Below are 17430 nucleotides of genomic sequence, written 5' to 3'. Positions count from 1 at the left end.
GGGAAGAAAAGAAGAAAAATAGCGAACTATAAGCGAAAATTAGAGTCAAAGCTTGCATGTTCACTCTGGTTAGATCCTCAGTTACTGGACAACTACTCTCATTAGATCATACATAGATATATGGATAATGCACAAGTGGGCTAATTGATCTGATAGATGCCTTCCAATCTAGACACGTTTTAAGACCTCCAGTGCCATTGCAAAGATGGCAACAAGCCGATTTCTTGCATTAGTGTAGTTCCAAAGGGGCAACAGGTATCTTAGAGTTTTTTGAAATTTTTCCATCAGGTTCAAGTAAGATGCTAATGATACCCAGAAAGAAGAGTAGGGAAAGATTTCAAAGCTGCAATTAGAATTCATAACTCTCTAGGGAAGGATTAATAGACAAATGGTCCAAGACTACTTGAGCATAGAGATATTAATATCCCACAGAACCTGCAAATTTGAGATGCCACACATAGTACTATGGCTTTATTTACAAGCGTCTCATGAAAAGTCGTAGATTTCAGAAGCACTATACAGATAGCAATGACAAGTATCAGGATCCTACAAAAGCAATAAGAGAATAAAGCATTACAGTAATTTCATGTTTACAAGCCGCACTGATTATAAGCCGCACTTCCGGGGTGTCAGCAACATTTCATTTTTCCTCCATAAATAAGCCGCACTGGGCTGTAAGCCACACTTTCGTTCGCAGTGAGGATCCACGTGCAACTTTCACAAAGTTGCCAGTTAGTAACAGAATCACAGGATTGTGGAGTTTACTGGCTCGGCTTGGGGCCGTGCGGGCTCAGATCAGCCCCACTTTTCCCCTGCAGGGGCCAGGCAGGCTCGGATCGGCCCCGCTTTTCCCCTGCAGGGACCAGGCGAGTTTGGATCGGCCCCTCTTTTCCTCTGTTGGGGCCGTGAGGGCTCGGATCGGCTCGGGGCCGTGCGGGCTCGCACTTCCGGGTTAGCAAATTTCTGAACCTCATCAACATATTAGCTGCATCTGATTATAAGCTGCTCTTTGGTTTCGGACCAAAATTTTAGTCAAAATGGTGCAGCTTATAATCATGAAATTACTGTAATTATTGCAAGACACAGCAGTAGTGTCCTGACGCAGTGTAGTGACCTGTTAGACTGAGATAAGTAGCTGATTAACAGTTTCTGCAATCTGATCTCAAATTTTTGCAGTGGAAACAATGAAAGGAAGTGCTATCAGTTTGTTTTTTGGTTTTTTTTTTTTCCCAGCTGGGTAAATGTGTCAATGGCATCTCTAAGGAGACCTTGAAGTTTAGCAGTAACGGGCAAAGAATCTCATCCAAAAGTCGTGAGAAGGGACTGAATATTTGAAGTGATTCACTGAACTAGGTTATTGACTAGGCATGTAATTTCTCCATATCCTTAAATGTAACTTTTCCAATGCGGTTTTTGAACAATAAGATAATTCCTGATCTCAAACAACAGAAGCTTTCGCCGCAGGGGAGAGTATCTTAAATCTTTCCTGCCTAGGAAAACCAGTACTTTCTTGCAGTAGGTCTATCAGACCAGCTGAAACCAGGACATTACCTGAAAAGAAAAAACACTGATTTGCTGAAGTTTAATAAATTAAAAACAAAACCAAGAGGTATTGAATTATTCTACTTACATCATAAACCTGGGGACTTGTCAGACAGCGGGCTATGAGGCCACACCAGCTGGGCAGTGTTGTGGTCAATGGAGGGCCACTGTGAGTGAGAATTGGTTTCAAATAACTTAAGTAGTTAAGGAAAACACACCAGTGCTCATAAACCACTATTGAAAATAAAGAGACAATTGTACATAAATGTGGTTCTACCTTTGAACTGTGATATGCAATAATTATACATAAAACACCCTCCCAACATTTCCCCTTGATTGTTTCAAGGGCAGTTTCTTTACTCACTCATCTTCTGCAAGGACCACTAGCTAACTTTCTTCTCACAAGTTTCAAAATGTTGCAGTGTTTCCAGCTTCTGTGTTCTCGAGTAAAAAGGAGAAAGCAAAGGTGCTTTAGTGTTGAAAGGTCCAAGGGTATTTCTGCTCTGAAGATGGGAGCATAGTGTCAAGGTTGCAAGCTATCAGTAGCAAGGTGACATTCCTGTATGGCTCAATACAGGGAAATACAGGAATTCTGTTCATTCAATGTCCTCAAAGCAATATAGCCATTTGATCTGCTGGTTACTGAGTCACAGAGATGTAACCAGAGATATTACCTGGTAATGCTCACAGACATTTCTGCAGTGCAGATATGTTTACCACATGGAGCCTCAGAAAGGTGAGGGGAAAACTATGCAGGAACCATGTACCACAGTGTTGAAGGAAAGCAGTGCTACCTAGATGGCACTGAGGGGATGTGGGTGTGGGAAAGGAAAGTGTCTTTACCCCTATTTTACAGGTCTGTGCCCGGGTAAATCACTTTTCACATGAATACTCTACACTGATGATATGCCTGAAAAAATTACCCAAGAGTCAAAATACATGTCTCAGTTAAAGAGCAGCATGTTGATCTTGACTAGCACATGAATTAGTCAATTTTATTTTAAATACAAATATATAAGCTGCAGGCATTCTAATTACAGTAATTTCACGACTATAAGGCGCACTGGATTATAAGGCGCACTTCCCGGTGTTGGCAAATTTCCGAACTTTGTCCCTATATAAGGCGCACCAGATTATAAGGCACACTTCCAGGTTTCAATCAAAATTTTAGTCAAAAGGGTACGCCTTATAGTCGAGAAATTACTGTACTTTCTTAGGCATCTAAGCACAGAGAGAATCAAGTCCATTTGTAAATGAAAGTTTCCCTCCCAGCCCACTGAGATGCTTAGGGCAAAGAGGGGATTAAGAGGGTGCTGTTTTAGCAGAGGGCTATCCCTTCCCTTTAGCAGAGCCTGGCGTAGCTGTTTACTCGAGCAGAGTTATGTTTCCTTCTTCACTCTGAGTGTGGTTACACCCATTCCTGGATAGAAACAAGCTCTTCGCCCTCCACTAACCCAGGCTCCATGCTGCCCTGTACCAGACAGGCAGCAACTCAGCCGTGAAAATACAACCCCACTTAAAGACATCTGCTCCTTCATCAAAGTTGCAGTTTCCTCCATGTTTAACAGTTGTTAACATGGAGCAGCCAACAACATTAAGTGAACTCTGCATTCCACAGGAATGAAGTTCCCACTCATCCATGCGTACAGAGCTCTGCAGGAATAGTGAGCTTTGGAGCACACCTCTCCATCACTTACTCACATCCTTTTCAAGTTAAGCTCTCTTGCACTGAGTGAATTTTGAGACAGTCTGCCTTTCTCCCAAGAAACCAAGTGAATGCACCAGCAAAAAACCATTTATCTATGGATATAGAGATAGCAATTCTAAAGATCATCCCATGTATACAATTTAAACCCACCCAGCCAATGCTTATCTGAACGCCTTCTTCCAACAGATGAAACAGACTTTAACCTCTACACACAGTAACAGTTCTGCCTCTAAATGTCAGTTTCCTTAGCACAAATTTCACAGAAACTTTTCCTAAGTATTGCTAGTCACCACTGGAAAAAAAAAAAAAGGAAAAAAAGGGAATGCGCTGTCAGGATCCTTTAAGTTTCTGTGAAACAGGTAGTTAGGCTGTAATTTTCTCCAGGCACTCCCCCAGCCTTTGCTGCAGCTGCTAGGGAGGGACTGTTCTCTGCAAGCATCAGCTGAGGGAAGTCAGCATTGCCAACTACTTCTTTCATCGGGCACATCCTTTTTGTAAAGGCAGAGGAAGAAGACAGCTCTGCTTCCTTCTTAAAAAGACAAGAAAAGAAGCAGTCAGCCACAGCTAGATCCTTTCATGCTTTTAGCAGCAAAGTTTCTTTTTTTTTTTTAAATAGTAAAAATTGACCTTGAGGCTCTTTGAGGCCAGTCACTAGAATTCAAAGAGTTAACTTGGAATTACAAACATTTATGAATATTTAAAATAGCACATACACTCCCTTCTGTGCTTTGGGTCAGTACTACTGCATCGGAAAGCACTGGTCACAAACAGATTTTATCCCAAAGATGCAAGTGCTATTAAGGTCCAAACATTTTCAACATGCACCAGGCATGGAAAGAAACTATTGTCCTCCAACCAGCCCAGGAAACTCTCATCAATCAAAGGCCAAGACCCCAGAGAGAAGACTCACATGCAAGCTGAGAGAACATTAGGGCCATTGAGGAACATTACTGGTCATTGTGTATATTTAGCTGCCCCAGAAATTACTAGGAATTCAGTATTGAAATTCCTTTGGGTTTCAAGGTGTGACTTGCCATAGCCACAAGATTACCTTTGCCATTTTCTGCTAAGTGACTGTAAGCTGTTGAGGAGGAGCAGCTGTGACACTTAATGTGTCATAATTAATGACATACTCATTAAGTTAAGTAGATTTAAAAAACCCCAAACCCACAAGTAAGAACTACAGGACAGCCACACAAAAGTTGCTCAGAATCTTAAACAAGGTTATATAAATAGTATAATAATAACAACTGTAAAAAGGTTGTACAGTACTATATACACTCAGACACACTCTGCTTTAACACCCATAGTACCTTCTGGACATACTTAAGAAGATAAGCTGGATCTCATGTAGATTTTTAGTTCCAGAACATCATCTATAGAAATCAACCACAGATTTTGGGACTTCATCACAAAAGCAGGTGGCTCTGCAGAGCAATGAGTGGAGGCTTAGACATGTACAATGAACTGGAAACCTAATTTCTGCTACGAGTGTCATTGAAAATAAGAACAGATTAATGGAACAAATCAGAGGACCTGAAATAATTAATTGTCTGTCTTATTACATAAGGTTCTTCATCTCTGACTGGTTTCTGTCCTCCAGGAAATGTCACACTCACTGCATTAGGGAAAGGAAAGGTCTGGCTGCTGAGCTAGTGAGTTCAAGCTTCAGTTCTGTGCCTTGACCTGTCAAATATTTGAGAGTCAAACTGGAGAACGAGCAAGCGCTTAAGGCTGCATATGGGTACATGGAAAGGAAAAAAGGGAACATTTCATGCCTTGAAACAAAGTTGTGTTTTCAAAAGGATACTTATGATCAAAGCTATACCACAGCCTGAAGAGCCAAGCGCTTTCCTGCTTCGTCCTGTTCCTTTGTGCAGAATCTTGGCCATCCTAAAAGTAAGATAAAACCATATTCAGTTACTTCAGGCATAAAAACTCAGAACTATACACTCGAACAATTCATAATATAATGTCCTGTCAAAAAAAAAAAAAAGCCAAATTACTTCAATACTGTACCTGAAACACAGAAGAAAACTGTTTAGACACTTGCTTATACTGAGTTTACTTTCCCTAGAAAGACCAGAAACAACTGCAGAGAACCAGACTGTCTTCATTGCACTCAAGTTACTTTAACTCCTTCACCACCAAGTTCCCTGGAGCCTAAAATCTTTTCTCACTGTTAGTATAGTAACAGATACAGAAATAACTTCCAAACTGACAAATTTGCCTCATTGATATTCCAAGACTGATTCCTATTCATTGCTTGGTTGGCTTCCTTAACTCTAGGTCTAGGTCTAACTCTAGGTTTGATGTTTTTTTCTTAAGAGAGTTGCTTCCTTGGAAGAACAAGGGATGTTACCATATCTAATAAATTCTCAGAAACCTGATGAAATATATCACATTTAAAAGAAATGTGCTTAACAGAGACTCCATATAAAGATCACAATTGAGGGAGGTCATGCAAATCTCAGAAATGCTGGACCAACCTCGAAAGGGCTAACAGTGGTAAATATCATCTCTTAACTAGCTGTGCTACAAATCATCACTCCAGCTGGTCTGCAGCTGCATTTGTTTTTACTTTTGTTACTGTTGTGTTTGAGTGTTTTGCTTTGTGTTTTTGTTTTGTTGTTTATTGTTCAGATTGAGGGCGGGGGGGGGTGTTTATGGCCAGAGGCCAGAGTTAAACACAGGAAAACAAATGAATGCCTTGTATGAATCATCTTCCAAACTACTGGAAAAGAACAAGACAGGATTACACTGTGTGCTTCTGACCTGCAAAACATCCATGATCCACCAAGAGTTAAACCTAATACATTTCACTCCCTCTCCATCCCAAATGATGTATTTTCTTTAACTGTGACATACTGCTAATCTTGGCTTGGTGAAAGAAAGATGAATCCAAAGGGAACTGACTAATGGACTACATTAGCAATGTACAGCTAAAGAGGGAAACAAATGGGTAAGATCTTTATGTTTACATGGGAAAAAGCAAACATGATATTTCCACAGCAGACACTGAATGAGAACAGAATACCCATGCTCTGTTAAAGCAATTCCTCAATTACTGACAAGCCCAGTCGGAACTGGCCAAAGCCATCTTTCCACAATATCACTTCCTGGCCTTGGCTATATGCAATAATCCTGGCCTTCACTGTAAAAGGTGTTTTGAGGCCTGGACTTCTGGTTGCTTTCAGATAGTCACAAAACAAAATTCACCCTTACTGGTAGCCAGCTCCCCCATTTCAGCATCTATTTTGTGTGCTGGACACAGGCTTTTACAAAGAACACAGATGCTAAGTGCAAGTGCAGTTTCTGAAATGAAAGAGATGCTTCCTGAGCAAGTATCTCTTACCTGTACAATGTGTAACAGAAAAAGACAAAGAAAGGATTGGAAAAAAACCAAAATAACCCATAACAAACCAACCAAAACAATACAAAAAAACCACCAAGGCAGGAGAAACCACTGTGAAAAAAACTAATCCCAAATATATTCATCTCTGTTCAGCCTGCAACACTTGTTCCCTAAGCATCCTGTAGATCCAAAGTTGCCTGTCATTCAACTTCCTCAAGTAGGTTCCTACATAAGCAACCAGTTGTACTGCTGAACAATCAGTGTCAAGCAGAACTCTGGAAGAGTGCAAACCAAGGTCTGGACAGAGGAAAATCCCAGTTAAGCCTGAGGAATTTTTGAGTTGTTCTGGTTTTTTCCAGATCCTTCACTCCTCTCATGAATCAACTCAAGTTTAGAGATGAGTAAAACTGAAAATTCTGCTATGAGCAACGTTCTTCCAATGATCTTGTTTGCCAATAGCATATTTCAGGGGGAAAAAAAATCAACTCTGGGGCTGTTACTGATGCATGAAAAGCTTCACTAAAGATTCATAGTGACAGTTTGCTTAATACAAATGGCAATTTTCCCGTGCTCTTTCTGCTTCACCCAGGTGATAGGCAGTCCAGGTAGGATCCAGATGGCATGTGGTTTGGTATACAATAGTCAAGATCAGATCAGCAAACTTCATCTTGGATTCTAAGCAAGTCCAAGGGCCAAAATTTGGTTTCAGCTAAGGAAAAGGAGTCAAGAGTATTACCTCTGAACTGAGAAAAACGATTTCTGCAGTAGCATTCTAAGAGCAAGCATGTTGAGTAGGTGGGGGAAGAGGAAAGTACATTGTTATATGGAGTGTATTAGTAGATTTGGGAAGGTTTGTGATGCCTTATGTATACACAAAAAAGTGACCATGACACCCAAAATCACCGAGTTTTTCAGTGAGCATTACTTGAATATTACAAAGCAAAATCCAGCTGGGAGAGAAAGGTTTTATCCATGCAAACAACTTCTGCAGTTTTCTATTGCCTTAGTTATAAAATAAGATCAGCCTAATAGAGAAGTTATGTAAGTTACTTACTCCTTGTAAGACTTGAAAGCTGTCATTAGTAGGTGGAGGATCCTGATCTGGGTCAACCCCAACCCTACAGAAACATTAGGAAAACAAAGCAAGTGGTGTTACTGAGGGTTGCAAATGCTGTAAGTTTGGCAGAATGCATTTTAAAAGCACTTTTAGCACCCAGCAAAGCTGCATCAGAAAGGTTATGAGAATAGATTGAGGAAGAGCTGTCCATTACACCCAGTTACATAGGTATAAACAAGATACTTTTTCACTCAAGAAGCAGTTTTAACTATGTCAGCATCAACTTTAACTGCTTACCTTTGTTGCCAATTTTTTTGACCACTGGAAAATACTATTTTTGCCTTAAAAAGTGTATGGCATCCTCTTCAGTGGAGAGTATCCCTCATGTCCAGCAGAAAGAAAACAAACTAAGGATAAAGCCCAGCCTAAATATTTCCTGCAGTAAATAACTGCCAGATAAACCTGAGAGTGGCTGAAATGTATAATTTTAATAAGACACACACACTCTATGTTTTAGGGCACAAAAATATTTTATAAAGGGTCACAATATTAATTTGCTGCAACCTAGCACAACACAGCCACAGTGGAGTAACAAGTGGCCTGTAGCCCAGCCTCCCATCTGAGTGAAGCAGGATTTGTGTAATGAGGTGGTGAATGTTGACAGAAGAATATGTTAAGAAGAAACTGTCTACTCATTTCTGCATAGCTAGAAAGCATTTTGTCACTGAACCATCCTTGCACATAGGGCTCCTATCCAAGATTGGCATTTAATCCTTGTAATTATGTTCAGGTTTTTCTGGTCTGGGGGTAGACAGGACTCGTCTATTTTATAGTCTATTCATGTCCTGATCTCTGTCATCTCTTGTAGAACCTAAACCTCCAACCTCAAAAGTTAGGTAAGATTCTCAGTGTTAAATGTGCTGTGTTTTAGCTCCACCAGGTTGCATAATAAGTGTGGGAAAACACATGCAACAGCCATTTCAGATGATAAGATTTTGTTAATGTCATCACTTCTACTACTGTGTTAGAAGGGACTGAGCTGGTTTGGTGCCATTTCCTTGTTACTTAGACTTTTTGTCAGCTATTTATAGCCATGGTGTTTATGCAACAGCCCTAAGAATCCCCAGACTGTATCATTGGTTTGTCCCAGGAACACCATGCTTGGGTCAAATAAAAAGAGAACACTTAAAAATAGTTTCCAGGGCAGCATTTTCTGCTAGAACAATAGAAGAAAAGTTTTAAGTCATCTTTGTGGACTCACAGCCAGCTCATGAGATGATGTAGTTCAGGGAAAATCCAGAAGGCTGCTCTGCTGCAGCCTCATATAAAACTGGTGCTGACCCAGTCCTTTGCTTGGATTTTTTTCTTTTATTCCGAGCCTCTTGTTCTTTCCTCACCACTTCCTTTTTCCACATTTAGAGTCATCTCAAACCTTAGGCACATTTAGCTTGGAAATTCCTGGGCATTGACCAGCCTCAAAACTGAAAAGCTTCACCAGTTTAAGGGTGACAGACTGGATAGACAGATCAAGTACTGGATTGTAACACATGCTAAAATAAAACACCACACACAAAAGCTCTGAGAGCTTACAAGGGCTGAGATGTTACTGCTTTGGCTATCACTACATAAGAACAGATTTTGGCAGGGAAACTGGTTATCTAACGCAGAAAGCTGACAAGCAACATCAGGAAACTGATTCAGTACTGTAATAAATGTATACACATAAGAGTATGCATTCCTTTCTAAGTACACATGAAAATAAAAGAAAAATATTTGTGGCTTTCCAAGCTGCACATGGGGGAATGTTCAGTGTGCTATTCACAGCAACCAGGCTCATGTTGGCTGTGTAGCTGACAGAATGGGGAGTTCAAGAAGCTCGTTCCAAGAGATGAACATAACTTACATTCCCCAAATAGTTTTTACTCCCTGGGCTACCTATTCACTTCACAGTACATAAGAAGACCAAACAATTCAGCTTTTACTTGACTTACAAGGTTGTGGAAGATTTTTAACTGCCCTTAGGCAGGGGAATGGGGCTTAATATTAGACCAAAGCAGGATAACCACACTGCTTGGTGATAGTATATCACAGACCAGGAATTTGGGTTCACTGTTGTGTTGAAGAGGCAAAGGAAACTTTTCGATATTAAAATGGTTAAAATTTTAGTAAAAAATCATACTATAGATGTTCCTCTCAATATTGAAATAGTATATTCACAGACTTGTCCATTTACATTTTTTTCAAAGTTATTCAAATGAATTAATTTTTGAATATTTATAATTGATTCTTTTCCATAAATCACTTTTTTTTTAAAAAAAAATCACTCTCATAGTCTGTTCCTCAGTTCAGAGATTAACATCAAATACATTTCCATTTTAAATTCTCAGAACTACTTTTTGCATCTTTCAAATAATATGCTCTTATCCTCTACTCTAGCATCAATTGTATAGGAAGCTTTACTTTTTTGGTAGCAAGCCTGCCAGTTTAAGTTTCAAGGTTAAATACCCTGATCTCATGACAAGCATCATGGAGTTCTTTTGTGGGCCCAGTCCCTAGAATTCCTTAGAATTCCAAAGAAGTGTCAGCTTTGTCACCTGAAACAAAACAACACCAAAAAAACAGGCAAGTCTGTCCCAACCTCCTTTAGCACAGAAAACAGTTACTTCATCCTTGCTTAACTACTTCAATAATTGAAACTATGAGTAAAGCTGATGCATGTATGTCTTCAACATTGATTTTCTTCTTATGATGAAAGGAAAAAAAAATCCATTTCATATGCTTAATGTATTTTAAAAGCTTCCTGTAATTTAAATGTGCTGCAAAGGTCAATATCAGCTCTCATTCATTTAACCTGTTTTATAAATTAAACTGTTACTGGATGGATTTACACAGATCCCCTCCCAGTGGTCAGTGGCACAGAGAGGGCAGCCTTGCTGAAGGCTGGGCTGTTTTGTTCAAACCCCATAGCAGAAATTGAAAACAGTGTTTCATTGAAGAGGCACCTCTGTGATGGGGACTGAGGGGCACAGCAGATGTGGCACAGCCAAGGCCAAGGCAGTGCAGATGCCAGCAAGCATTTTTGTTTTCTCTTCCACTCTGAGAGCCCTTTGCAGCAGTTGTGTGGGGATTCCCACACAAATAAGTACAAATAAGTAACTCTTAAAAATAAAATTTCAGATGAAGAATATGAACAGTCTTTTAGCTGTAGCAATGCATACATGTTTCAAAATTGGTGAAAAATCCATTTATTGCCCCCATTAGAATCACTTTGGTGTCTGATAGACACCTTATTCCTTCAGTACAGACAATTACTAGTATGTAAAATTCAGACACCTTTATTTCAGCCTTGGAAAGATCATTGGAGTCTGTAGATAGGAGTATGCTATAGTAGAAAATAATAATCCAATTTAAGTATATTTTTTCAATCTTGCCTAATGAAATTTATTTTTTTTTAAGGCAAAAAGGCTTTTCATGTTCTAAGATCTCTGTATTAGCAAAGGGAACTAGTCTAGCTCCTAATGCCCAACACAAAACACAGCATTTCTGCCCTTAACTGACTCCTGGGCTTCTTGGTCTTTATCCCACAGCTACAACTCCACCATCACACGTAGGACAAGAGTTACTCTGATTTGATCTCTCAAAACATTGAGTATAATTCAGTAATTTAAACAGTGTGGGAGAAAGTGGCTCACACACAAAACTGAACTAAGCAGATGGAAATGAATAGTAAAAAGGCATATAGAACTACATCAAGTTCTCTACTACATCATTTGAAGATGAGTGGAATGATATCTTCTGATATTTCAGAAACTTTTCCAGGGCCCTACAACACATGGATGACAAGTTACCAAAATACCAGGCATTATTAGATTTAGCATGTGTAATTACCATGGCAACAGCCAAGAATGACTGTAATAGATAATAGTTCTCAGATTGTCTGTACAAACTGACACATTGCATCTCTGGCAAATCTAGTAGTTTGCTGGAAACCTTCAAGTGTGACATGAAAACTTTTCATTGCCCTATCCCAAAGAGCTTTCTTTACATAAATATTCTGTATGTTTTCATGCACACACCCCCACACACATACATACATACAGATCCCCTGTAGATGTCAGTTAGAGGTTTATCTTATTTTAAATTCTCTCTCTAACCATTTATCTGTTCTAAAAACACCAAACCAGAATTCTACTCTTCTCTTGTTGATATCTCTCTATTTTTAAAAATATATCTCCAAAGAGGCTGGGCTGAATCATCTGTGAAGTTTCTTCCAACCTGAGGAATTATACGAAATAACCTCAAGCAATGCTTAAGAATACCTTTGTGATTAAAGATCACAAGATCAAATTCATGGTTTTCAGTGCTCAAGTCTTCCAAGGCCAGAGATTCAAGTTTTGCTTTATTAAAAATCTATACACAGAGTGAAAGAATGTGTTTTATAGATTCATTTTTTTAGACATGGTGTGTGATCCACACTCTCACAGCTCAGAATGAGTGAATAGATTCAGAGTTGAGGAACATCTACAGCACTCTCAGAACAGAAGCAGCAGCATGCCACAGTATAGAAAAAGAACACACATTCAGTGTTACAAAGATGAAAAAAGCCAAGCACCAGGTTAATGTGGTATCAAGGAAAGCACAGTGTCACCTGAAATACAGCCAGTGGCTTTCACTCATCTCTTCCACCGATGGAACATGGTCACCAACTCTGGTACAGTACAAGAATGCAATGTGAGTAACAAAACGCTCATGAGATGGGGGCTCTACAGAGCTCTTCAGCAAAACAAAGCAAACTAACAACAACAAAAAAATCCACACCCAACCAAATAAGACAGAACATACATGAACAACAATGGCAGAGCAACGACAAAGTGACCAAAAAAACAAAATTAGCAGCAGCAGCAATTTATGGTTGATATATCCAGTAATATTCTTCGTTTGTTCAGATCCCAGCTGGCAATGCATCTGTATTACTGACAGACTACATCCCCCAGAAAACCAGATTCAGTAGCTCTCTTTTGTGCTGCACACAGACAAAGCCAATCTAAGACAATTGCTACCACTTCAGACCTGCACATGGTCTGAAAGAGAAAAAGACATCACAGTAAGTAGTCGTGGGAAGCTATACATGTATGAGAGGGCTCACCAGTACTGCCTGGATTCAGAGCAGTCCAAACCAACTGGTAACAAGCCCTAAATCAATCCATTGCTTTAACTAAAAATTGACTATGAATTTTTTATTTAATTTCCAGTCATAGCAGAGCCTGTTTTTACTCCTTGTTTTGCCTTTTTCAGTTGTGTTTGTGGGGGTTTTTTTAGGTACAAATGAAGGCATTTTCCAGTATTTTTCACATACATCCCTTAGCAGCCTGTGAGCTTTTCTCCCCCATATTTTTCCACAAAAGCATGTGTGAAGAACTATATGTTGCATATGTGAAATAAAAGCCCAGATGATCAGAAATCCACAGGCCTCACTTCAGAAAAAGCAGGTGTACACACCCTGTTTGAAGGCTGACATCTTGACTAACCAAATATTTAAGGCCATAGCTTGTGACATGAAGAGCATGTACTCATCTAATCCTTGACTATCGAGGCAAATACCAGACTTTAGATAGCTTTGTTTTGGATTCCAGGTTCAATAGCTCTTTTCCCATGCCAGCTCAGAGTACTCTGCTCCCCAAGGCCATCACTGAGAAGGTTCTGCATGTACAGCAAAAACTAAAATTAAAAATTACCCAATAACTTCCCTTCTATGACTTCTTTCTCTTTCCTGTACCTTTGCCAAGTTAGTATACTAAGTTTTCCCAGATGTCTGTAATGAGTGCAGCATTTTTGGAAAATTTTAGCTATTTTGGAAGAGTTCAACAGTTTCTCAGAAGATGGCTGAGAAAGAAGAGAATTCCCACCACCATGTTTTTAAAAAATTAAAACCCAATCCCTAAAAACCACTGGAATTAAGAAAAGTTGTCTCAGGTTGGTTTTAGGATGCCTTATTTGTTCACTTCACCTAATCAAGACAATGAACCCTGAAACAGCTGGCTGAGGCTTGCCAGAGCTTGGCAGTTCAACTCCTATCATCTATGTGCTCTAGATGTATTTCAAACCAACTCCTACAGTATCTTTCCCACACTTCTCTGTGACGAGAATTGCTGTGTGTCAGAGAAAAAGAGAGAAAAGGAAACATCTCCCATGCTTACTTCCAGAGGAAGAGGTAATCTCTTTTCTACTAAGGGAAAGGCCCAGAGGGGTGGGGCTGGAGGCTTGGAGGCTGCACTGGCCCACTATTGAGGGAGATTCAAGACTGATGAAAAACTAGAGACTGGGAAAGAAGGAGGAAGAACAGAAAAACAAGGGAAAGACAACTGGAAGAACCAGTAGAGAGAGAGATGGGCAAGGAAAAAGCCCACAGCACAGGGCAAGGGATAGCCCCTGTGTCTGTGCATCTGCCTTCAAGGGCAGTGGAGAGCGGCTGAAGGCAGTGAAGGATCTAAGTAATACAATAAGGGAAACAGGCTGCAAAACAGGAGGACATAATCTCCTATCAGGCATCCCCCACCCCAGTCTGTAACACAGCATGAGGCTGGATCCCAGCATCAGCACTCCCCTCCTGCCCTCCCAGTACACCAAGGTGTGGTAGGTAGTGCACATTTTATCATTGCACCACCCTGGGTGAGAGAATGGAGGATAACCACCTAGCCAACACTTTTACCACCATCACAGATAGTTAGGTAGCTCACATAGCAGCTGGATGAGAGTTAATGTCTCCACATTTCTTTTTCAGTTTGCTCTTTTACAGAAAAAGAAAAATCACTAAATAGAAAGGTCTTTAAAGATCGTATATGCAAAATCAGACATAAGGCACTAAATGCCTAAGTTGGCATTGTCTGTGCAACCTTTAGCTTTTATGGCAAAAAGAAACCTAAATTAATTTAAAGTGCAAGGTATAATGCTTTGAGATTTTTACAAAGGTTTTTTAAGTATAACTGAAATTACTTCATTAAAATAAGCAATAACTTCCACATTTGCAGCAGTTTATGAAGGAGAGGAAGGCACTACTCCGTGTGTTGCTTCATTCAACATGAAAAGAGCCAGGTCACTAACCTCTAATCAAAAATGGAAAACACATTGTTTTGCAATACAAACACTAGGAGTTCCCTTTTTTTTTTCCTGTGACAGATAAATGAAACAAGAAGTCAGCTATTTTTTTTTGAAAAGAGGAATTTTGCCAGTGGTTTTGATTTACATAGCTCTCAGGTTTCCTGAAACTGTTAGAGCTTCAGCCAGGAAATTGTTTCTTTGTTTAGGTTTTAAAGGATGAGACTATACTTTTAATATCCAGGTCATACTTCAGTTTCCAAGAAAAAAAAAATCTACTAATAATAAAATGTAACTGTTTACCACTCAAATGCTTGCATGTGTCTCACTGATAGTCAGCCAAGGAACTCTAACACATGATATCACGGCTTTAATTCCAGTTTCTGGTATTAGTTTTTAATTTCCTAGACATCAAGTGGCAGAAATCAAAAGCATCTAAAGATCTTGTTATTTTTTTTACTCAGATTTTGAAGTTGTGACCTCACTTTTCCAACCAGTTAAGCATTAAACTGTAGTTAAGCCTCTGCTACAAACCATAGCTCCTTGGCTTAGCTGTATACGAAAGCCTGGTCAGTGGTCCCTGGTAACGCACCCTGTCTGAAAAAATACCTGCTCATCCAAATATCTCAAATTTTCAGGACAACAAGAGGAGACAGAGAGTATTTTTGCCTGCTTCTCTCCTTATACTGCTTTTTATGTCACCAAATCTTAATTTTCATGTCAGCCTCTCTACCTTTCACTTACTTTTAATATTTCTTATCATGGGAGGGCAGGGACCAACCGTAAGTAAAGAGCCAAGTGTGCATCCCAAATGCTACACAACTAACAGTGCAGCCAGAAGGCATGTGCCTCTTCCTCTAAGCCACAGCAAAGCAATTCTGGATGCCTGTGTGGGCGTTGCCCCTTGCATGCACACAGCTGCCTCCCCAGGAACTCGGTGGTAAGGAGCCAGGCTGACACTCCTGGCTGCAGTCAGCTCCCTGGTACAGTTCTACTTAAATCACACAGGCACCACCTTAAATAAGCATCTCTGTCTTGGCTCCTCTGACTTGCCCAGACATGAGGCTTCTACTTACATCCACACTGAAGAAAGGCCAACTACTTTGTGAGGACTTGGAAATGGCTGACTAGCCTTCCTTCCTGATACAGCTGGTATGACCTCCTCCTAGGAGTCCCCACAAATCCTGACATTTAAGTCCAACCTACGCATGGCATTAATTTTCTACATTCCTTCACCTCATCTAGGAAGCAAACCACCTTTTATCTTATAGCATCTTTTCTGCTAAATAATCATGTATGCAACCACTAGTTATTTCCAGCCTCTGGCAGTCAAATTTAATGGGCAAGTACCAAGGCTCAGAAAGCACCTTAGGGACAAGTTATCTACTGCACAGCCTCAGGACTGCATCAGCACTATACACTCAGTTCCTGAGTGAGGCACTGGGACAGCATCTCAGCTTCATCTCCTCCCGTTTACCTCTTCCACTGAGTAGAAGGAGATGAAAAAGAGATAACTGACATAATTTTTAAATTCAACTGGAAAATAATTTGCCCATTAAAAAAAAAACCAAAAAAAAACCAAAAAAAAAAAAACCAACTGTAAAATCAGGATTTCTTTTTTCTTTTTTTTTTTTACCAGCAAGTGCTCTAACCACTGAGAGTACCTCACTGGCACTGAGTTTCTAATTCTCGATCAGCTGCACATGTCTGCCACCTCCTGGCACAAATCTGATTTCATGCGGTCCCAGAAGGTGCAGGCTACTTCTCCCGCATATCCACGCCTACTGAGCCAGCTGTAGGCAGACCCCTGCAGTTCTCCAAAATGTTTCCTTTGTAGAGGTCCCTTGTTCTATGTTATCCTTCCTTTGACAGGAAAGTTAACCCTTTCTTTTCTGTCAACCATGCCCAAGAAAGTGACAGTTAAAACTACTGCTTACAAGGATGGGTAAATCTTGCCATAAAACTACAGCTAAACACTCAAAACTACTGATGCCTTTGGTTTTAGCTTTTGTATTTTCAGATTCAGTCAGCTACTTTCTGGTAGTTACTTCTCTAGGAATGGTGCCACAGCCTTTACAGCTGTTCTACCTTGTTGGTCACACAAATGACTTTTGCAAGTCTAGCCACCTTGAGGAATAACTCTGGGATAGATATGGGGTTAGTCCTCTTCTCTGCCTGCAGGACCAGCTCATCAGCCAGCTTATGGAGTCTCACTACTGAACTTATTTAGCTAAAGGAGGAAGTGCATAATCTCAAATGCTTCCTGGTTTTGATGGAGGAGGATAGGAGGAAAAAAAGCTGCTACCTCAGATTCTGCAGTTGACCAAGGGCTGGACCACATGCAAGAATTCAGTCCTGTCCTACTGCTGATGACTGAAGGAGCCCTGTGCCAGAGGTAATGGTTGATTGCACTCAGGGCTTGTACAGTTTATATTGTTGTAATTCCCCTCTATTTATCTTTGTCTCCCAAGCTGCCAAAACTTCCAAAATTATAATATATATTTCTCTAACAATGATTGATTTGTGATTCTCTAGCACATCTCTTGATAAATATTCTCAAATACGAAAGTACAGGCAGTCAAAAGTACTAAGCATTAACCAGGGTTTATAGTCAGATATCTATAATCATGCAACTTACCATTTTCACAGGTCTCAAAACAAGAGGAGACACAC

General features: G+C 40.0%; 1 protein-coding gene across 3 annotated transcripts in view; it reads right to left on the bottom strand.

Moving 5' to 3' along the window:
- The window catches only part of SLC9A7 (solute carrier family 9 member A7), a 70174-nt gene that overhangs the window by 6296 nt on the left and 46448 nt on the right, over nt 1-17430 (bottom strand). The window contains exons 13-16 of one of the 3 annotated variants that reach the window (XM_033052537.1): nt 12311-12370; nt 7660-7723; nt 5061-5143; nt 1631-1736 (exon numbers count right to left, since the gene is read on the bottom strand). In XM_033052537.1, coding sequence (XP_032908428.1) covers nt 1631-1736; nt 5061-5143; nt 7660-7723; nt 12311-12370 — 313 coding nt within the window. Of the gene's footprint in view, nt 1-1630; nt 1737-1891; nt 2046-5060; nt 5144-7659; nt 7724-12310; nt 12371-17430 lie in introns of those variants that run through there. The other 2 variants (XM_033052539.1, XM_033052538.1) reach the window with 2 other exon arrangements.

This window comes from Catharus ustulatus, chromosome 2 (genome assembly GCF_009819885.2).
Source record: "Catharus ustulatus isolate bCatUst1 chromosome 2, bCatUst1.pri.v2, whole genome shotgun sequence".
NCBI classification, from domain to species: domain Eukaryota; kingdom Metazoa; phylum Chordata; class Aves; order Passeriformes; family Turdidae; genus Catharus; species Catharus ustulatus.
Note: the sequence above shows the minus strand (reverse complement) of the source record. Positions and strands in the feature narration are given on the sequence as shown.